At 45.7% G+C, this 23,061-nt stretch overlaps 1 protein-coding gene across 3 annotated transcripts in view; it reads left to right on the top strand.

Moving 5' to 3' along the window:
- Window positions 1-23,061, top strand: part of STK40 (serine/threonine kinase 40) — a 354,611-nt gene that overhangs the window by 176,545 nt on the left and 155,005 nt on the right. For all 3 annotated transcript variants that reach the window (XM_069223947.1, XM_069223948.1, XM_069223949.1), the window contains exon 6: window positions 3,037-3,264. In XM_069223947.1, the coding sequence (XP_069080048.1) occupies window positions 3,037-3,264 (228 nt within the window). The remainder of the gene's footprint in view (window positions 1-3,036; window positions 3,265-23,061) is intronic.

The raw sequence follows: 23,061 nt of genomic DNA, 5'->3' as shown, positions 1-23,061 counted from the left end.
GACTGGGTAGGAGTTCCAAGTCTTGGCGAGGTGGGAGAAGGATCCGCCGCTGGCTGTGGTACGGTGGATGCTGGGAACTATGGCGAGGTTGGCGAAGCGGAGCTGGGGTGTTGGGACATGGAAGTTGAGACGCTCGTTGAGGTAGGCCGGTCCGGCGTCTTGGAGAGCCTTGTGAGCGTGGATCAGGAGTTTGAAGATGATCCTTTTGCTGACGGGGAGCCCAGTGGAGGACTCTGAGATGGGCTGAGATGTGTTGGAGGCGAGGGAGGTTAAGGATGAGTCGTGCTGAGGCATTCTGAATGCGCTGAAGTTTTCTCTGGAGCTTGGCTGTTGTTCCCGCGTAGAGTGCGTTGCCGTAGTCCAGTCTACTGCTAACAAGGGTGTGGGTGACCGTTCTTCTGGTTTCAATGGGGATCCATCTGAAGGTCTTGCAAAGCACGCAGAGGGTGTTAAAGCATGAGGATGAGATGGCGTTGACTTGCTGGGTCATAGAGAACGATGAGTCCAGTATGAAGCTGAGGTTGCGTGCATGGGTGGTGGGCGTTGGGGCGGCTCCTAGAGTGGCAGGCCACCAGGAGTCGTCCCATGCTGATTTGTTGGAGCCAAAGATGATGATCTCAGTCTTATCCGAGTTCAGTTTGAGGCAGCTTGCCTCCATCCAGTTGGCGATGGCGTGAAGTCCGGTGTGGAGGTTGGTCTTGGCTGTGGCGTGGTCCTTTGTGAGTGAGAGGATCAGTTGTGTGTCGTCCGCGTAGTAGACGATGTTAAGGCCGTGGGATCGGACGATGTTGGTGAGTGGCGCCATGTAGACATTGAAAAGGGTGGGGCTGACAGAGGTTCCATGGGGAACTCCGCAGATGGTCTTGGTGGCTTTTGACAGGAACGGAGGGAGGCGGACTCTCGGAGTTCTGCCGAAGAGGAAGGATGTAATCCAGTCCAGGGCCTTGTGGCGGATTCCAGCATCGTGGAGTCGTGTGCAAAGTGTGTGGTGGCAGATGGTGTTGAAGGCCGCAGAAAGGTCAAGGAGTATGAGGGCCATGGTTTCCCCTTTGTCGAGCTTTCTCCAGATGTCGTCGGTAGCAGCGATGAGAGCAGTCTCGGTGCTGTGCTTCTTGCGGAAGCCGGACTGGGAGATGTCAAGAAGGCTGTTGTCCTCCAGGAAGTGAGACAGTTGGCTTTTGACGATCTTCTCGATGACCTTCGCTGGGAGGGGGAGTAGGGAGATGGGTCGGTAGTTCTTGAGGTCTTTGGGGGGTTTGGAGGTCAGCTGAGCAGGACTTTGGGTTGGTGTGTTCCTTGATGATGCTGAAGAGCTCCTTGCTGTTGTGTGCATTGTTGTCAATTTGTTCTTTGTAGAATGATCTTTTGGCGGTTCGGATGCGCTGGTGGTACTTGCGGATGGCAGCCTTGAGGGCGGCATGGTTGCTCTCTGTTTGGTCTTGGTGCCAGATCGTCTCGGTTTTACTGCATTCCCGCTTGAAGGTCGGCGGTGAACCAGGGAGCTTTCTTGCTGATGCCGGTGTTGGTAGGTTTTCTAAGTGGAATGAGGGTGTTTGTGCAGTCGATGAGCCATTGTTTGAGGTTGAGGGCGGTGGTGTTGGGGTCGCTGGTGTTGGGTGGAGGGGCGTGGGCTATGGTGGCGATCAGTTGGTCCTTGGAGATCTTGTTCCTTCTGCGGTGAGGGGTCTGTTGCTGGTGGTGGTGAGCGGTGGGTTTCTGAAGGAGAAATGGACACAGCAGTGTTAGGTCCAGTGGAGGTCGTGGTGTGGGCGAAGGTGATGTGGCTGCTGGTGGAGAAGATGGCGTTGGGTGTGTGGCCGCCTGAGTGGGTGGGCATTGTGACGAGTTGCTGGAGGCCGAGGTTGTCGAGCAGGGCTGATGTGTTGCAGTCGCCTGTGTTCTCCAGGTGAAAATTCAGGTTGCCGAGGAGCATGTAGTCCATGGAGGCGAGGACGTGGGTGCTAATTGTGTCGGCTATGGCGTCGCAGAATTGTGGGCGGGGCCCAGGGGTTTGTAGATGAGGGTTCCTCTCAGGGTGGTGTTAGCGTTGACGTAAATCTGGAAGTTCAGGTGTTCAGCGACATCTAGGGCGTCTTTGGTGTTGGTTGAGATCCTGATGGAGCTCCTGTGGACTATGGCGATTCCTCCTCCTGGTTTGTTGGTGCAGTCTCTTATGGTGATTTTGTAACCCTCAGGGATGTCTATGGCGATGTCTGGTTCCGAGGAGGCGTTCATCCAGGTTTCGGTGAGGAAGGCGATGTCTGGGGAGGTTGATGTGAGCAGGTCCCAGAGTTCGATGGCGTGCTTGTGGACGGAGCGTGTGTTGATGAGGATGCAGCTGAGATGGTTGTTATGGGTGGTGTTGTGATGCTTGGTGGCTTGAGTGCAGGTGAAGTTGCACGTCCTACACGAGAAAGGCCCATGGGTGTGCCTAGGGGAGGTCTAGACGCAGGCGGTGGGGTGGCCAGGGTTGAGCACGTGGAGTTCCTCTGCAGTGTAGCGGCGTCTAGTGGCGTGGGGGGTGCGTGGGACGGGGGACTGGTGCTAGGCACGGTCCAGGTGCAGGTGGGCTTGCCTCTGGCGCGCCAGCGGCCGCCATTAAGAAAGGGAGGTGGGAGCAGCTGGGAAGTGGGAGGCGGGGAGCAGTGGGCAGATGGGGGCACAAGAGGGGTGGGGCCACAGGGGACCCAGCGGCGGGAATGAGTGAGCAGAGAAACCGGCAAAAAAGAGAAAGGCACTAAACAGAGTCGGAAAACTGATGAAAAGGCACAAAAAGGTGGAAAAAGACAATGCCAAATGCAAAATAACTACTGCTGCTGGTTGAGTGACAAAGTTAGTAGCAGAGTCAGCAGATGGTTCACCGGGGATTTGAGGATCTCTAAAAATGTGAAAATATAGTCACGCTGTTCCCTGAAACACCATAGATTTAAAGGAGAGACTACATCATAACTCGTACCCCCGTAGTGCCCTGAAATATTTTACTTGTTTTCAATAGTGACCTGAAATATTTTACTTATGTCTTGTTTCTCTTTCTAGGACCGATCTTGTGATTTCATTGAAGATGTAGATGCCAATAAGCTGGTCAAGAAAACAAAGAAGCGGATTTGTTTGGTTTTGGACTGCCTATGTGCCCATGATTTCAGTGACAAAACGGCTGATCTCATAAACCTGCAGCATTATGTAATCAAAGAGAAGCGGCTGAGTGAGCGTGAAACTGTGGTCATTTTCTACGATGTGGTACGGGTGGTAGAGGCTTTGCACAAGGTGAGGATCTACTTCATACAATAATAAGGCTGCCATGGATAATATGTCTTGTACACATGAGATTTTCTGATACGTATGCCAAAACAATTGATTCCTTCAGTTTTTAAACCCTCTCGAAGCCTCCTCGTTGCCCTAGAATTCAACCCTGAGGGAAGCATAGCAGTTTTTTTTAGATTTGGATGTACCTCTGTAATTACTCAACCAAGGTCTATAATTGAAACTTGTTTTAGGGAAACTTAGTCTGAAATTGGTAAGGCACAGTGATCAGAAAACGAGTCTTGATCATTTTTCAGAAATGTCATTTTAGTGCTTTTTGTGAATTGTGTTCACACTTTGCAAATTCGAGATTCCAGCGTATTTGTACGTGTTCATGTTAAGTTATTTTTCTCCTTACAAAAATATTTGATGTTTTCACATCACCTTTTCAGTTTCAAGTTTCCACATATAACTAAAAAAACACTTCATCTCAAAATGTGTTTTTGTGGACAAAATAAACAATGATAATTAATGTCGTACGTAATAGACAAGTTCCCGCTTTGTCGCTTTTATCATTTAAAAAAGGAATCAAATTAAACGTAAACTTATCCGCCTTATTTAGAAGTCCTTTCAACGTTGTCTTGCACCAATGCTGAGCCCCACCTTTCACCTCTAATTAAGTAAGCATCTTTCAACGCTTTTGCTTTATTAACAGTGTAAATATTTGTCAGTAAACAATCTGTCGTGTGGCTCAACCAGAAGGTAAAAAAATATGCAAGCTATACACTCTCTGCCCTTAAGGCTGCATTAGATTGCAGATGACCTAAGTGCTGCTGAAAAGATTGAGTTGGTTAATTGAGGGCAGATTGGAGTTGTTCCCGTTGCGAGCCATAATTGATGGCATTTGAGAAACGTGAAACATATGGCAAAATGAGTTTTCAGGTTAGTGGTATGTTACGGTTTCATGCTGTTCCAATTTCTTACATTTCACAAATTTCCCTGCAAAAGAAATTGTGTAATATTCTGCTCGCCTTCAGGAATTTCCATAGTCCATGTTTCACATAAATGTTTGTGTATTTTAGATTTTTGCACCTTGTAAAGCATAAATGTTCACAATGCTGCATAGTGTCATTTTCTGATGAAAATGGACATGAGACATTGCGATATACATAATGGTTATATTGTTTTATATAGAGCACCTGCTGCACTAAGCGCAGTCAGTAATAGGTGTTACTTTTACCCACTTTCGAAAATGTCACCAAACAGCAGGATTTCTCAGAAGGCACATCTATTAAGAATAAATGGAAGAAGGCACGTTCACCCACAGTCTATTCACATGCAAAAAGCTGACTGGCAAGATACCGATTTTGTGACGTATTTATGCAGACGTTTACAATCAATTAGCAAACTGTCAAAGTATACAAAACTGCTGGTAAAACGTTTAATGATGCGCAGTTGACTGACTTTTAGGAAACTGGAGAGCAGAGTCGGCTTTGTTGGGATTCAGACATGTGTGGATCATCATCATCACAGCAGCAGTCGTTCTGCTACAGTGAGCCATCCTGCCAACTTTGTAATCTTTGATATAGCTTTGTTGAAGCATTCTGTCTTCATTGCCTTTCTGAATGTCGGTCATGAAACTGGAGTATCATTGTCACTGCAACAAAGGCTATTCCCACTACCATCATACGATCTTAAGTTGAGGCATCCTGTGAGTGGAAAAATAGGTACTTTTGTGGATAGGCGTCCTTTCACATAAAATTCCTACCGTGTTCTGGATGTATTCCTATCCTTGGTTATACGAGTGCAAGGATTTAACATTGTTTAAAACAAACCTCAGCAATGAACACAGTCCTATGCTTTGTCCTCTCCATCTTCCAAAATCTGCACACTGTAGCATGGAAGGCGATTGTCTCTAGGAGCAGGGCTGAGCCCTGCAAGAATTAACTTTTTAGGTGAAGGAAAAGGCAAGACAGATTACAAAACACTGGGCAAATCGGTAAATAAAGCATATTCACATAAGAATCAACTAAAGCCTTGGGCATGGGGGTAAACCTGAAATGACCACAGTTAAACTATAAGGGAAGCAGCTCATGATAGACAGGAAGGATACTTCTAGAACAGAAGTTTTGCAGATGTTCTGGGCGTGTTTCATTGGTGAATCACTAGAGCTGTGATTGTCATTAAGATTGCAAAGGAGTTCTATAATAAATATTGATTATGTGGATAAATTGTGCATTTGTTTCCTTGCGGGAGCCTTCAATACCATTTGCCACCTTTACAGATTGTCCGTATTCTCTTATTAGTCCTTTTTGACTCCAGCTTACCCCATTTCAATTCTAAAATGTGTGATCCCCTAGGCTTTCAAGTGATAACCAACATCATTCTGCCTCTGATATATTTGACATTGTAGATAATGAAGGGATGTTATTTGAGGAACATTTGAAGTTTGCTGTATTGCCTTCTTATACAACATGTGTTGCGCTTGCACTTAATTTCACAAATTACGTTATTTTGGAAAAGGATACAGAGCTCCATATTTCATAACTGAAAAGGAATGTCTGTGTAATCCTTTGCATTCTCCTAGGGTGACAGATTAAATGCCTCTTGTGTCCAGGCCAGCCGTGTTCAATGCCTCTGCACTGATTTTGGCGCAGAAATGTCACAAGTAGAATATTCTTTATATTGATACTGTCCCCGACCTTTAGTGCACTCTGCTAATCCTTATCCTTTTTTTTCCGTTTATCTCCGATTGACATTCATCATTGGTACATACAAAACGTGATGGGAGGAATGCTTGCCATTTTTCTAACCACTGGCAATTGATCATGGTAGCATCACAACCCATCATGTGGTTATGCCTAGATGTGGGTCTCATGTTCACTCTGTCACTGGAACAAAGGTGTATACTGCTGATGAGCCCATAACTAGGGTGAACCCGGTCTTAAGTTGCTTGTGTTCCCTTTCAGGGAGAACTTGGCCAGGCAGTTCTGGCTGACCTGTTCCCATGAGGAGCAGAATCAAGACAGATTTGCATATGGCCCGGTCCAATCTGAGGTGGCATGGTGAGCAAAAGAACAATGGGTTGGGATGCTACCCCAAGCTATTGCCAGTGGTTGGACAAATTGCAGGTATTCCTCACGTCACCTTTTGTGTCAATCCTCATTGACATGCTGCCAGCATACTCTGCCAACAGATGCTGTGAGGAGCTGGTCTCACACGTACTTAATTAACCAACAGTATATGCAACTGCAATTCCCCTTGTTCCTGGGCTTGTGGGAATATTGTCCTTGCTTGTTACCATTATAAGTTCCACATCTGCTTTAAAATTACATTTTCCAGCCCCTTTTCTTCAAAATCTCAATCACTGTTTCTGCTGTCAGCTGTAATGGCTATTCCACGTGCATAGACCATTTATACCCCTTTCTTCAGATTATATTTTGTCATCCATAATTTTGATCACAGATTGTCAATTAATTCCCATTATCAAATCTATAAGTAGGCAACCTATATTTTACCTGTGCCGTCTCTTGAAGAGTTCTAGCATCATGGTAACTCTAGCCCCGGGTCTTACATTTCTACCACACTCACCTTTGTGTCCAGCCCCACCCACGTAATTGGAGTTGTGGCATAGGTAAATAACCTTTACATCTGACAGGAAGTGCCTTTCAAGAGGTTCCTTAACTTATTTTACCACATCATTACCATTTTCAAAATCCAGAAACCATGGGATTAGGGTTGGATAAAGCCAAGAGTAAAGAAGACACATATTGAATTAGTACAGTATGATTCTGATTTTTCCATCAGCAAGAAATATTCTCACATATAGAGACTATCAGTTTCTTCATTTTCTTTTTTACTTATAGATGGCACCAAAATTAGGAGTAGCATAAGACCAGTTTCTAAGTCATTGTTTGAAATTAGTCTTGAAGGTTTGACGAAGAAATGATAAACCCTCCAGCTTAGATCCACAAAAACGTCTCGCTGTGGATCATTCTTTCATTAACATTGAGTTCCGCATCACGCCCTATTAGGATAAAAATCTCCTTAGTACTACTATTATTGTTGAGGAACAATCACACTATGGAAAATTGTTAAATTCAGTTTTTATGTTTCCAATGAATGGTTCTTGAAGATTATTTATCTTATCAGGCATTAAGTTGGATCTAAACTTTCTGCAGGATTGAGGTCACATGAGTGCTAAATTGTGCTGTACTGTTCCAGCCACAAGTTCACTTAGATTCCAGCGGTTTGACTTTGTAGATACATATAAGGCGACTTGAGCCAGTGACATTATTTTTTCATGTTTTCCATTTGACACTCTATACCATGTAAGTCTTTGGGCTTTAAGGCCTGTGGCAAATATTACGGACAAATGTCAGAGATACACCATTGTTCACACTGTTATTGATGCCTCAGTATGAGTCACAGTGCCGGCATGTGTGTAGATGCCCCAGCATCTGCCTTGGAGGATAAAAGGCAAAACAGTGCGGTGTTCTGATTCTTTGTTGCAACAGAGCTCAGAATTTTTTTATCCGAGGTGAGCTTCCATTCCATTATAGGCTTTGCTGAACAGTTCCAGGCCTTTCCACCACATATTGTTCACTGTATCCTCTTCACAAAAGGCAGTAGCCTCTGGCACACCCTTTGGGTCGTTATGTTTCCACACTGCCAGCACACCTTTTCAGTTTAAGTGATTTCAGTCCGTAAAATCTTTTCACAATGCAAGTGACATTGAACAGGGCGGAGGGGATGCAGGCCCAAGTCACAAGGCCAATGACTATGGCCTTGAGAAAGATGATTGACGTAGTCCTGAAAACAGCAACAAAACGCCTACTCAGCTATCACTTGGAAAAAGAGATGACAAATTGAAAAGCATTGCTGTTCCTAATTCTTTATGTTCCAGATTTATAAACGTGTGAATTCTTTTACCCTTCCCCAAGCAGAATGAGGATGACAAGTGTGAGGGAGAAAATGATCATTCTTCAGAGCATTTAGATGCAGGGTTGTAAATCAGCCTTCACAGTGCTGGCAGAATTGATCCATTTCAGAGGAAGTGTTTTTTGTTCCAGGAAAGACCCATATCAGAGTAGCTGGCATGTTTCATTGATGTGATTTAGAAAACTGCTGAGGCCACTTTAGACTGATCAGCCTAGAACACACTAATTGAGAAGCAAACAGACTTTGGACACTCTTGGCCTTCAATTAAGCTTTTGTGGACACCATTGAAGTTGAGTGACAAAATAAAATAATCTGTATTTGCAGTTTCTAGATCGCAGCAAAGACACACTTTTTTTGTCCTCCACCCTGGTGACTTTGACTAAAATGAAAACTTTTCAGAAAGCCTGAATACTTTTCGCTTGACCATGTTGCATTTCTCTTCCGATAGACGTGGAGGAGGCGGAGAGGCTTCAAAGGGAAGGAAATCAATTTACTTCCCTTTGAAGTCTCTCTCAGCATTTCAAAAGCCGGATTGTAAAGCAATCCAGCTTTTGAAACGCCCACTAAACACCAGGAATTTATTTTGAAATTGGAAACTGGCATAAGGGAGCGACCCCCGGGGTAGAAACCACTAGGCACCGGGGTTTTTTTTTAATTTTATTTTTTCGCCAATGTCATGCAAGGGGAGCGACCCCGTAGGGTGGGGTATTTATTTTATGCCATTTCTGACCCCCCCCCCCGGAGCAGATCGGCTATTGTTATTAGGCTGATCTGCCCCCAGGGGGGGGCAGAAACCTCTAGGCCCCATGGCAAATTTTTTTTTGGGTGTGTTTTTTTAGTTTTTTTTAGAGATGGGGAGCGACCCATTAGGCAAGGGTCGCTCCCCTGGGGGGCAAATTGTCTTTAGACCATTTCTGCCCCACTTGGGGGCAAATCGGCCGATTTTAGGTCAATCTGTCCCCAAGGGGGGCAGAAACAACTAGGCACCAGGCATTTTTTTTTTTGTTGCGCCAATGTCTCACAAGGGGAGCGACCCCGTAGGCAAGGGTCGCTCCCCAGGGGAGTGGGGGATTTATTTTAGGCCATTTCTGCCCCCCCCCCCCCCCCCCCCCCAAGGGGCAGATCGGCCTATTGTTATTAGGCCGATCTGCCCCCGGGGGGAGGGAAGGGGGAGTGTTAGAAACCTCTAGGTGCCAGGGCGAAATGCTTTTTTTTTTTTTTTTTAGAGATGGGGAGCGACCCATTAGGCAAGGGTCGCTCCCCTCGGGGGCAAATTGTCTTTAGACCATTTCTGCCCCCCTTGGGGGCAGGTCGGTCAATTTTTGTTAGGCCAATCGGCCCCCATGGGGGCAGAAACCACTTAGGCACCAGGGATTGGTGTGTGTGTATGCGTGTGTTTTCTTTAGGGAGGCAGCCCCTTGGGTAAGGGTTGCTCCCCATGGGAGCACATTACTGTTGGCCATATGATGGGCCTATTTTTGGAATGCCCATCTGCCCCGGGGAGGGGCAGAAAGCCCACCAGAGGCCAGGGAAGTTTTTTTTCTCCAAAAAATAAGAGGGTGGAGGTATGGCCATACCCCCACCCAAAATAAATGGGGCCAAAGTTGTTCTGCCGACTAGTGGGCTGATGGGGCAATTACCCCATATCACACCCCGGGGGGAGAGGGGGCGGCAGAAAGTCTAATATTTGCAGGGAATTAAAAAAAAATATATATATTGGGGTGGTGGCTACCAACCAGTATGGGCCTGGTTACGCCCCCACCTCAACTGAAGGGGGTAACAGTCTTTCAGCTCTCCCCGCACTCTAAAACATCTTATCCCAGAGCAAGCAAGAAAGCATTTGATTATTTTGGGTTTTAGTTTTACATTTGGGCCATGAGAACTTGGCTTACACTCAAAATCGTCCCACTTGGAATGGTGAGGGCTGCACTTTATGGACTTTGGGACGGTTCCATGTAGAAAAATCCACAAGACCTAGACACATCTGAAAACCAACATCTGGGTGATTCCAGACTGGTGTGTTTCACATGCACCCCGCACCATTTTTGTACCCACAATCCCCTGCAAACCTCCAGCTTTGCTGGAAATCACACATTTTTCCCACGTTTTTGTGATGGAACCGTCCGGAATCTGCAGAAATCCACAAAATTCCTACCACCCAGCATTGTCTCATCTATACTGATAAAAATTCTGCTGCACTTGTCAGCCTAAAAATGTTTTTTTTGCAAACTGCCCTTTTGGACCCCCTTTGTTCCCCCTCAATATCGCCATGTTTTTGGTTCTTCCCTTTCACAAGCACTTGGCCCACCTACACAAATGAGCAATAATTTTTACCAGGAGACTGAGGGGAACATTAGGTGGTATGAAATGTGTCCCAGTGCTGTGATCCCACACAGAAATGTGGGGAAAAGATTATTTTTTTTTTTTAGCTAAATTTGAGGTTTGCTGAGGATTCTGGGTAAGAAAACATTGGGGGATCCACGCAAGTCACACCTCACTGAACTCCCACAGGTGTCTAGTCTTCAAAAATGCACAGGTTTGGTAGGTTTCCCCTTGTGCCGGCTGAGCTAGAGGGCAAAATCTACAGGTAGGCACTTTGCAAAAAACACCTCTGTTTTCTGCCAAAAAATGGGATGTGTCTACGTTGTGTTTTGGGGCATTTCCTGTCGCGGGCGCTAGGCCGACCCACACAAGTGAGGTATAATTTTTATCGGGATACTTGGGGGAACATAGAATAGCAAAACAAGTGTTATTGCCCCTTATCTTTCTCTACATTTTTTCCTTCCAAATATAAGAGTGTGTGTAAAAAAGACATCTATTTGAGAAATGCCCTGTAATTCACATGCTAGTATGGGCACCCTGGAATTCAGAGATGTGCAAATAACCACTGCTCCTCAACACCTTATCTTGTGGCCATTTTGGAAATACAAAGGTTTTCTTGATAGCTATTTTTCACTCTTTATATTTCAGCAAATGAATTGCTTTATACCCGGTATAGAATGAAAACCCACTGCAGGGTACAGCTCAATTATTGGCTCTGGGTACCTAAGGTTCTTGATGAACCTACAAGCCCTATATATCCCCGCAACCGGAAGAGTCCAGCAGATGTAATGGTACATTGCTTTAAAAAATCTGACATTGCAGGAAAAAGTTAGAGTAAAACGTAGAGAAAAATTGCTGTTTTCTTTTTTTTTTTTTTTTTTTTTTTTTTTTTATTACCTCCATTTCAATAATTTTTTTTCCCAGTTATTTTCTGTAGGAAACCCTTATAGGATCTACACAAATTACCCCTTGCTGAATTCAGAATTTTGTCTACTTCTCAGAAATGTTTAGGTTTCTGTGATCCAGCATTGGTTTCATGCCCATTTCTGTCACTGACTGGAAGGAGGCTGAAAGCACAAAAAATAGTAAAAATGGCGATGGGGTAGGTCTCAGTAAAATGCCAAAATTGTGTTAAAATTGGGTTTTCTGATTCAAGTCTGCCTGTTCCTGAAAGCTGGTGATTTTAGCACCGCAAACCCTTTGTTGAGGCAATTTTTAGGGAATAAACCACAAGTCTTCTTCTGCAGCCCCTTTTTCCCATTTTTGTGAGAAAAAAAAACGAAATTTTCACTGTATTTTTGGCTAATTTCTTGGCCTCCTTCAGGGGTACCCACGAACTCTGGGTACCTGTAGAATCCCTAGGATGTTGGGGGAAAAAAAGGACCCAAATTTGGAGTGGGTAGCTTATGTGGACAAAAAGTTATGAGGGCCTAAGCGAGAACTACTCCAAATAGGCAAAAAAAGGCCTAGCACAGGAGGGGGAAAAGGCCTGGCAGCGAAGGGGTTAATTGAAAAAACTTTTAATGGCAAAAAAAAGCTTCCACTGCCAAGAAAAACCTTAGAACACTGAGGAACAACTTCGAACTTTGAGAAATTAGGACAAATATTGAAGAGGATTGCCAAAAGCCTCAGGGTAAGGTAACCCTACAAAACCACAAGGTCCTTGGCTTCATGGCCCTGAGAATGCATCAGAAATATGGAGCATATGCTGTTCAGGTTCTTCCCCCAAATGTCACCACATTAGTGCAGAAGGATAGTCAACAAGTCTGCAACTTGTTCCTGCCCAATCACAACATGTCAGAGGGCTGCAAAGCCTGCACTGAGTTTCAGCAAAAGACTCTTAAAGAAAAGCAGAGGCAGGCATACTGCGCCACGGGGCAGATGCAGAAGCATGCCCCCAGAACAGAGACCTACTGTGACGCTGAAATGACGCACCTGCAGCAACACCTTTTGTCAAAAGACACCGAAAGCAGACAGTACAAGGTACAGGGAAGATTTGCGTTGGAGATGAGGGTATGACTCCAGAACAAAGTAGTCTTCCTCAACTTAGAAGTTCCCACAGGCCAAACAACATCCCAAGGAGAGCAAAGAAACCCTTGGACCTAAGCCAAAAGACATTGCAGGAGACAGACACAAACACTCATTCCAAAAGGTGATCAAGAGCATGGGAGGGAGAAGTTGACCTGAGAAGGGGAGAGTTTGCTTCCGTAAAAGAATCCCCCAGAGGTTGAAGCCAAAAGGAAAGTGCTCAACATTAAGAGGAACAAAAGTCTCTTGAGGGCCTCAGTTTCGTCCTTAAGGAGAAAGAGTTTAATGACTCCTTGAAAGAATACAAAATTCCTGTCCAGCTTTTTAAAGAAACACTAGTTGAGATAGAGGCCTAAGCCGCAGCAACCTAAACAACAAGAGTTGCTACTGTCAGCAACACCCAGACTGGCGGAAGAGGTGAAGGAAGCCTACAAATTTGATGATAGCTAGTACCCTGAGGGCCTCTTTGTGGTAGAACAACAAGAGGACTGAGAAGATATCGACGTTGACTCACCCTAGGAGGGTGTGGACACATAGCCATCGAGACCCTCACCTCCAGATAACATCTCATCAGATGCGGTAGTGAAACCCTCGGGACATACCCACGGCATCAAGCTGGAAAAGGAACAAGGGAAAACTTTTTTTTTTTTTTTTTTTTACTAGAAACCGTAGTATCATCTCAGCGGAGGCACCAGTTTCTCCCAGTGCTGTCTAGTGTGCTGGATCAGGTAAGGGAGGCCTTTAGAGACTCGGTTACATTGAAAGATGTTACTCCATGTGCAGAGCAAAAATACAGGCAATCCACAATGGACCCTGCCTACATCAGGGGGGCCTTTAGCTGCATACGCATCATCATCTCCACAGCCCAGAAAAGGGCTGATTCACTGACATCTGTGGGTCCACCACATGGCAGGAAAAGCAAATGGGTGGACAGAACAATGGAATGTTCAACGGCTGTCCAATGAAGAATCTCCCTTCTGTGCAGGTATGCCCAGTAATGGTAGGCAGCGATAAAGACTCTTCTCCAGTACTTCCTGGAGCAGTATCAGAAGAGGGAAAATGCATTAGTCCAGGAGGTGAAGACAATACGCAGTACCTGTCTAAAGTGGGCTCTGGATGCTGTGGCCATTGCAAGCAGACAGCCATTCAAAGTAACCGCACTTAGGCGGCATGCCTGGCTGAGAGTTTCAAGCAGGTGGTGCAGGCAGCTGTGGATAACATGCCCTTCACAGCAGTCACTCTTCAGAATAGCAGTGGATGGGTCCCTCCAGAAAATGAAAAATGATAGTGACACTGCTAGATCCATGCACCCCTATAGTCTAGGAGGCAGTTCAGGGAAGTAGCCACACCCAACAACCTCCTTTGCTTACTACGCTGCACAGCAACCAAGCCACAGCTCTACAACGTCAAGGCAGTACCCAGGTCATCAAAGGCAGCCATTAATGCTAAAGAGAAGCAGCATTAAGAGGAGCTGCACACGCCACCATGTGATTCCTCAACATACACGTCCTGCCGCTCAACACTTGGAGGGATCAGAATCCTAGGATTCCTCATAGAATGGCAAAACATAATCTCCAACAAATGGATAACCAACATAATCCCATACAAATATTGCATAGAGCTGTTAGAAACACCAAACATAAAATTAAGGACGAGATGCCAAAGACACCTTGCACCTAAAAAAGGAAGTTGCGGATCTGCTACAGAAGCAGGCTAAAGAAAGAGTACCAATGTGATAAAGAGGGCAATAGGTGTACTCTGTATCCTCATAGTGCCCAAGGCAGATTTGTCATTAAGGCCCATCCTGGATCTCGGGACCCTCAACAATATATCAAAACTTTGAAGTGACTACATTGCAAGAGGTCATCCCACTTCTCAAAAAGTGGGTCTACATGACAACAGTGGACCTCAAAGGTGCATACATACATGTGCCACTGAACAAATGGCACACAGATGGTAGCAGTCAAGGCTCGTTACCTGTTGAAAGTGCTGCCCTGCTGGATAAAATCAGTACTGCAGCGCTTTATAGAATGCCTATAGCGGCACACTTGCGAAAAAGAGGGATCCACATGTACCACTACCTGGACGACTGGTTCATAAAGGCAAAGTTATACCAGCAGTGCAAAGAAAAAACGATTGAAATATACACTGCACAAACTTACACTATCTATCAACTTAGAAGAGTTGTCTACACAGCTAGAAAAACCAAAGATCTTCCTTAGGGCCACATAAGAGTGGGGAAAAAGCCTTCCAAATATAAACTAGAGTACCGGCAATAATTCGAGAAGTTTGCCTCTACCCGAGGGGGCAAGCTCTGACAGGGAGGACAGTGGGGAAACATGGATTTAATGGCCTCATGCATACCATTGATACCAAATGCCAGGAGCGGGTGCAGAGATACTGATCACAAGCAACCAGGATTTAGGAAGGTCTAGTGGTTGGAACAAAAAATATACACAAGGAAATGCAGTGATGCAACAGCGAAGACATCACAGTTGGCAGACCTTTCAGGGAACCATCTTCCATGGTGATCATTACAATGAATGCATCCCGCACTGGGTGTGGAGTGCATATGAGCTGACTGAATGCCAGAGCCCTGTGGAGCCTGGGAGAATCAAACAAATACATAAATATCCTGGATCTTAAAACAGTGTTCCTAGCCCTCAAAGCCTTCCAATTACAAGTCAAGGGGAAGGAGGTACAGATACAAACGAACAACAACGACTAAGTTCTCCCTCAAAAAGAAGGGGCAGTTCACCTATCAGAAGTAGAGAACACAGAAGCAGACAGACTAAGCGGACAAACATGCCCTACAAATGAACTGAACCAGCTTGCAACACAAGAGAACATGAAATTCCAAGACTTCGCATCCACATGCTCAAGCCGCCTATTGCTGGGCAACACCCTGTCGATTTAAAATGGGCAGAGAAATTTGCATACACTTTTCCACCAATACCTTCATTTCCTCTCATGATAGACCGGTACAAACAGGCGAGCATGACCCCGATCCTTGTAGCACTGCAGTGGGGTAGACAAACCGGATTCCCCGACCTAGTGGAACTGACACAGGGAATTTTAATGCCACTACTAGCACAACAGGGCACTCTAACCATGCAGGAAGACAAAGTGTTTTACCATGAAACAAAATCGCTCGGCTTGGCAACATGGCCCTGGGGCTTCTGAGTAAGTAGACTTCAGACATCTCCTACTGCCAAAAAGAAACTTGGAGGTACCCAAAGAAGCGAGAAAACTGACTATAATCAAGTGTTCCTCCAAAAAAATGGAAATGGTTCAGAAAATGGTGCACCAAGGACAGTGGCCATCACAGGCTGCATATAAGTCCTGAAATATCTTTTGCACCTTCTGGATAAAAGACTTTCTTACCCCACACTAAAGGTACACCTAGCAGCTACTGTTGTGTACATGAGGGGTGTGATAGGAGAAGTTCCTTTGAGACACCAATGGTCAAAAGGTTTCTGGAAGGAGCAAAAAAGGATAGCACCTCCCAGAGCAGCGCCTACCACAACATGAAACCTCATTCTGGGTTTTGTGCAGCCAATGAAGCCACCTTTTGAACCTTACACAGTGCTGGGTTACAGTTCCTCACTTTAAAGAGCGCCTTCTTGGTAGCCATAACATCACCATGCAGAGTGCACGAATTGCTGGCACTAACGTGCAGGAGCCATATATTCCAATACACAAGGACAAGAACTAGCCCAAAATTCATACTGAAGGTGTCACACTTCTATGCCAACTAAACAGTTCAACTCCCTGGGTTCTTCCAGGTCCCAAAGTCATGAGGAACACACCCTACACAAGCTGGACACCGGAAGGGTGGCGATGTATTATATACAGGAAACAAAAGCAATCAGGAAGAACTATCGATTTGTCATGTCTTTTTCACCAGCTACTAAGGGGTTATCTGTGACAAAGGGAACCAAAGCTAGATGGATAATTCAGGCAATACAAAGATGTCACACAGTAGCAATATTGACAATAAAGGAAAGGCCAAGGGTGCACTCCACGAGGAACAAAGGACCAGTGCTGGCTTCCTTATCTTATGTCTCATTCAATGACATCTGCATGGCACCCACATGGTCCTCCTTGCATATGTTCCCCAAATATTACTGTATTGACATCCAATCAAACAAAGAAGCACAGGTGGGACAAAAGGTCCACCTGCTTGCAAACGTAAACTTGTGCTCTACCCAAGGACGGGAGAACACAGCTACATAATCTATGCACATCATGTGAATACACCAAGATTAAACCCTCAAAACGAAATGGTTACTGACCTGTAGTAGTTTTGCAGATTTAAGACTTACCTAGGAGCATTTCTGAACTCACAACTGGGAATAGCGTACCCCAATACTGCCAAGATACAATCCTTCCAGACACTCATCCCCCAATTTCAGCCAAGTCGGCAGGTAACTACAAGGACAGTAATGGTTTGATGGCTTAATGTAAAGCCATAATACCTCATGCCAGACTTAACATGTCCTTTGCAGGAATGTTTAGCACACCAACTGACTCAATTAGAGGATTAATGGGTAGATGTAATATTGGTCGGCCATCAAGCTTGCCACTTCCTTTAGTGGTGGAACACCAATAACCTGTTGAAAGAACAACCTTTCCTAGACCCAGTTCTGCAGCGAACCATAACAGGCACCTCCCTCACGGGATGGGGAGCGCATTCCCACGACCTAACTGTCCAAGGCCACTGCACACCCAGTCAGAGGTATCTCCACATCAATCACCTGGAGTTACTAGCTGTTCACCTAGTGCTGAAAGTCCTTCCTTCCTCACCTGATTGGCAAAGTGGTCCTCATCAGGAAGGACAGCATGACAGCCATATATTATCTCCTAAAGCAAGGGGGCACCAGGCCTCCTCAACTTTCTCATTTAATCTTGCCAGTTTGGAAATGGGCTCTCCACTACAACATTTACCTGTTAGCGGAGTCCTTACTGGGAGTGGACAACAACTTTGCAGATCACCTCAGCAGGAGGCTCCAACTAGTCCACAAGTGGGAACTCAACCCGGCAGTCATCTCCAATACCTCCAGCATTGGGACAACCACAAATAGACCTCTTTGCCACAGCAGAAAATGTCATATGCTCAAATTTTGCCTCGGGTGCCCACAGTCGAAGGGCACTTTGATTGAGGATGTTTGCTTACACGTTTCCGCCTCTCTCACTGTTTCTGTTTTGAGTTACAAACTTCAGCAGACTTATCTCACCCTCATCCATGTTGCTCCCACACAGGCAAGACAATGATGGTTCACCAGACTCCTCAAACTGTCAGTAGCCCCCCCCCCCCCCCCAAGGTACTGCCAAACAGGAAGGACCTTCTCCAGCAGAATCATGGAAAAATCAGATACCTGGATTCTAGCTCCCTCAGTCTTTCAATCTGGCTCCTGTAGTGTTAAAATTTGGTTACCTCAATCTCCTACAGCAGTGTATGGACATGCTTAAAGAAGCACAAAGGCTTACTACTCTGGCCTGTTGTGCTGCTAAATGGAAAAGATTATTCACTATTGTCATTCCAAACACACTGATCCCTTAGCAGCCAAGGTGCCAGACATTGTCTGCTACTTATTTCATTTGTATACCGCTGGCTTAGGTTTTATATCTACAATGTTACACCTAGCGGTGGTAGCCACATACTTAGAAAGGTCTCTGGATATATTAGTTGCAAAACAAGCTCTCATGTTCGATATTTACAGGACTAAATAATTTGGAAAAACACAACAATTGTTTGTTGCTTTCTCAAAACCACACAAACGGAGGGCTATTCGTAAATCTGGCATTGCACGATGGATTGCTAAATGCATCCAAACATGCTGGGCTAAAGCTAAAAGAACTTTACCCATTCCTACTAGAGCTCACTCAACTTGTTAAAAAAAGAAAAAGAGCTTCAATGGCCTTTCTAGGAAATATACCCATAACTGGCATGTGTCAAGCAGCTAAATGGTCTACACTGCATACATTTACAAAACATTATTGTGTAGAAGTACTGGCCCGTCAACAAGCCAATGTGGGCCAAGCAGTTTTACGTACACTATTTAAAACTACTAACTCCCACAAGCTAGCCACCGCTTCTGGAGGAGGACTGCTTTACGGTCTGTGCTAAGTATGTGTATCTACATCCATACATGGCTCAAACTGAAAATGTTACTTACCCAGTAAGCATCTGTTTGTGGAATGTAGTGCTGTAAATTCACACGCGCCCACCCTCCTCCCCGGTCACTTGTGTTTCTGATAAACTGTGAAAATAACTGTAACAAACTCCTTTCGCATGGGCATCTCCTTATACTATGCTTCTTTTCAAGTTCCATCCTCATTGGTCATACAGGAAAACAGTCTAACAGTGGAGTCTATCATCATGCACATTACCGGCAGGAGGAGTCCCACTACCGCATGACTTGAAATACTTTTTTCAAAGAAAAATAACTTGCACACATCCGAACCCAACATTAGATGACAGGATTATGCTAAACGTGTGGAATCTACAGTACTACATGTCACAAACAGATGGATAAGTAACTTTTTCCTTCGTTTTCATGCCACAACAGAGTAAAGGTTGCTATTCAAGGTAGTTTATGATTGCCAAAAAAAACGGAAATGATTGAGTCAAGTTTTAGACCTCACACTCTTGAACTGATATCAAAAAGGTATTCAAGAGTGTGAGGTCATTTGTTGACACCAGCATTACAGGAGCTGGACTGGCAAGTATATCTGGCACTTCGACTCCTCTTTTCACATTGTCAGTATTTCACAGGAAAATCTTCAGGTTCCTGCTGAGGGAAGGCTTGTAAAATTCTATTTCATCATTGTATACTCCCCAACCCCAAAAGTATTAATAAAAATATTCCTTGAATACCCACACTGACATGACTGGCTCCTGGGCTCACCTATTAGAACTTTTAAATTCTAAGATCATCCTTTTGCACATTCCTGGCTTTTTCATCTATGAAAAAATATTACTTGTATCGATCTCAATCGCCTCAGTTTATAAGTACACTTTTATGCACTAATGAAGAGTCATTTTTTTCTGTCAGATGCTGGAGTGCATTCCTTAACGGGTGTAAAAATTTTCAAGGACTCCACAGCAAGATTAGTTATTTTAATTTTGGGCCTTTGGTTGCACTAATAGACCTTTCTGATCACTGCATTTGAGCCTTGCTTCCCGAAGTGAAACCTATGAATTTCCTCGAACCAATCACCTGTTCCTAAGGTAGGAGAAGCGTGGAACATTTAAAGTATGTTTTCCCTTTTTTTTTTTTTTTTTTTTTTTTTTTTTTTTACATCAAAGTATGCAGTACAGAGAGTGGACATCTTCTGAACATATACGATTTCCATTTTCTGCATGTGTAGTTTCAAAAGAGTCAAGGCACATTACAGCACAATGAGAGTAGCATAGTAGGAGACATTGGATCACATTTCCATAATCAGCTACACTTGTTATGAATAATAGAACTAATAGGTCATGATATGCATATGTGTTAAACACTGCGTTTTTATGCTAGTGGCTATTTAGTACCAATTTGGGGGTGGGGGTAGAGAGGGAGGGGTTGAATAGGCCAACTGATTCAATTAGTAGCAGAGAGGTAAGCATTACCCCCTCATCTCCGTTGGGGGAAACTGGCAATGGGGAACAGAGACTCTGGTGTGGTGATCCTCCACTTTAAGTGATAAAGAATCCAAGGGGAGGCAGGAAAAGGTATATGTGCCTTGGGGGAGTGGGGGTTGGGGGGAGATCTAGGATTCTTCACAGAGTGTTTGCAATTCATGTAAGAGCATGTCCCATGCCAAGGCAATGGGGATTTAGCATAACCCTCTCACCCCCTCCCTCCTGAGCTACAGCGATTCAGCTTTACCGCCATTTCAATGTAGCTGCTGCCCAGAATGTTAGGTCGAGAAGTTGCTCTTCTTTCCACCTCATGGCAATAGCTCTTTTGACTTGATAAGTAGAGCTAAATCAATAAATCTATTGATGGCACTCCCGGATTGTAGGAAAGTACCATCTTTCCTGGCATGTTACCTCCATATTTCACTGTATATATGTTGTTTTAGTCTGTGTCACTGGGACCCTGCCAGGCAGGGCCCCAGTGCTCATAAGTATGTGCCCTGTGTGATGCCTAACTGTCTCACTGAGGCTCTGCTAACCAGAACCTCAGTGGTTATGCTCTCTCTGCTTTCCAGATTTGTCACTAACAGGCTAGTGACTAAATGTACCAATTCACATTGGCATACTGGTACACCCATATAATTCCCTAGTATATGGTACTGAGGTACCCATGGTATTGGGGTTCCAGGAGATCCCTATGGGCTGCAGCATTTCTTTTGCCACCCATAGGGAGCTCTGACAATTCTTAAACAGGCCTGCCATTGCAGCCTGCGTGAAATAACGTCCACGTTATTTCACAGCCATTTACTTCTGCACTTAACTAACTTATAAGTCACCTATATGTCTAACCTTCACCTGGTGAAGGTTGGGTGCAAAGTTACTTAGTGTGTGGGCACCCTGGCACTAGCCAAGGTGCCCCCACATCGTTCAGGGCAAATTCCCCAGACTTTGTGAGTGCGGGGACACCATTACACACATGCACGGTACATAGGTCACTACCTATGTACAGCGTCACAATGGTAACTCCGAACATGGCCATGTAACATGTCTAAGATCATGGAATTGTCACCCCAATGCCATTCTGGCATTGGGGGGGGCAATTCCATGATCCCCTGGTTCTCTAGCATAGTACCCGGGTACTGCCAAACTGCCTTTTCGGGGTCTCCACTGCAGCTGCTGCTGCTGCCAACCCCTCACAGATTTCTGCCCAGCCCTGGCCCAGGAAGCAGAACAAAGGATTTCCTCAGAGAGGGTGTAACACCCTCTCCCTTTGGAAATAGGTGTCAGGGCTGGGGAGGAGTAGCATCCCCCAGCCTCTGGAAATGCTTTGATGGGCACAGATGGTGCCCATCTCTGCATAAGCCAGTTTACACCGGTTCAGGGATCCCCCAGCCCTGCTCTGGCACGAAACTGGACAAAGGAAAGGGGAGTGACCACTCCCCTGACCTGCACCTCCCAGGGGAGGTGCCCAGAGCTCCTCCAGTGCGTCCCAGACCTCTGCCATCTTGGAAACACTGGGTGTTTGTGGCACACTGGACTGCTCTGAGTGGCCAGTGCCAGCAGGTGATGTCAGAGGCTCCTTCTGATCGGCTCTTACCTCTCTTGGTAGCCAATCCTCCTTCCTAGGTAGCCAACCCTCCTTTTCTGGCTATTTAGGGTCTCTGCTTTGGGGAATTCTTCAGATAACGAATGCAAGAGCTCACCAGAGTTCCTCTGCATCTCCCTCTTCACCTTCTACCGCTGACTGCTCAGGACGCCTGAAAAACCGCAACAAAGTAGCAAGACGACTACTAGCAACCTTGTATCCCTTCATCCAGCTTTCTCGACTGTTTCCAGGTGGTGCATGCTCTGGGGGTAGCCTGCCTCCTCTCTGCACCAGGAGCTCTGAAAAATTCTCTCGTGGGTCGACGGAATCTTCCCCCTGCAACCACAGGCACCAAAAGACTGCATCACTGATCCTCTGGGTCCCCTCTCAGCACAACAAGCATGGTCCCTGGAACTCAGCAACTCTGTCCAAGTGACTCCCACAGTCCAGTGACTCTTCAGTCCAAGTTTGGTGGAGGTAAGTCCTTGCCTCCCCACGCTAGACTGCATTGCTGGGTACCGCGTGATTTGCAGCTGCTCCGGCTCCTGTGCACTCTTCCAGGATTTCCTTCGTGCACAGCCAAGCCTGGGTCCCCAACACTCCTTCGTGCCGTGCACAACCTTCTGAGTTGTCCTCCGGCGTCGTGGGACTCCCTTTTGTGACTTCGGGTGGACTCTGGTTCACTTTCCTTCCACTTTCCTTCCAAGTGCCTGTTCAGGTACTTCTGCGCGTGCTGCCTGCCTCCAAAGGCGACATCCTGGTCCTTCCTGGTCCTCCGCAGCACCCAAAAACCTCTACCGTGACCCTTGCAGCTAGCAAGGCTTGTTTGCGGTCTTTCTGCATGGGAACACCTCTGCAAGCTTCATCGCGACATGGGACATCCGTCTTCTAAAGGAGAAGTCCCTAGCTCTCTTCTTTCTTGCAGAACTCCAAGCTTCTTCCAACAGGTGGCAGCTTCCTTGCACCCTCAGCTGGCATTTCCTGGGCTCCTGCCCACTCTCGACACTGTCGCGACTATTGGACATGGTCCCCTTGTCTTACAGGTACTCAGGTCCGGAAATCCACTGTTGTTGGATTGCTGGTGTTTGTTCTTCCTGCAGAATCCCCCTATCACGACTTCTGTGCTCTCTGGGGGTAGTAGGTGCACTTTACACCTACCTTTCAGGGTCTTGGGGTGGGCTATTTTTCTAACCCTCACTGTTTTCTTACAGTCCCAGCGACCCTCTACAAGCTCACATAGGTTTGGGGTCCATTCGTGGTTCGCATTCCACTTTTGGAGTATATGGTTTGTGTTGCTTCTATACCTATGTGCTCCTAT

The sequence above is a fragment of the Pleurodeles waltl genome, chromosome 3_1 (genome assembly GCF_031143425.1).
Source record: "Pleurodeles waltl isolate 20211129_DDA chromosome 3_1, aPleWal1.hap1.20221129, whole genome shotgun sequence".
NCBI classification, from domain to species: domain Eukaryota; kingdom Metazoa; phylum Chordata; class Amphibia; order Caudata; family Salamandridae; genus Pleurodeles; species Pleurodeles waltl.
The sequence above is the reverse complement of the archived record's forward strand: the minus strand, read 5'-3'. Positions and strand labels throughout refer to the sequence as shown.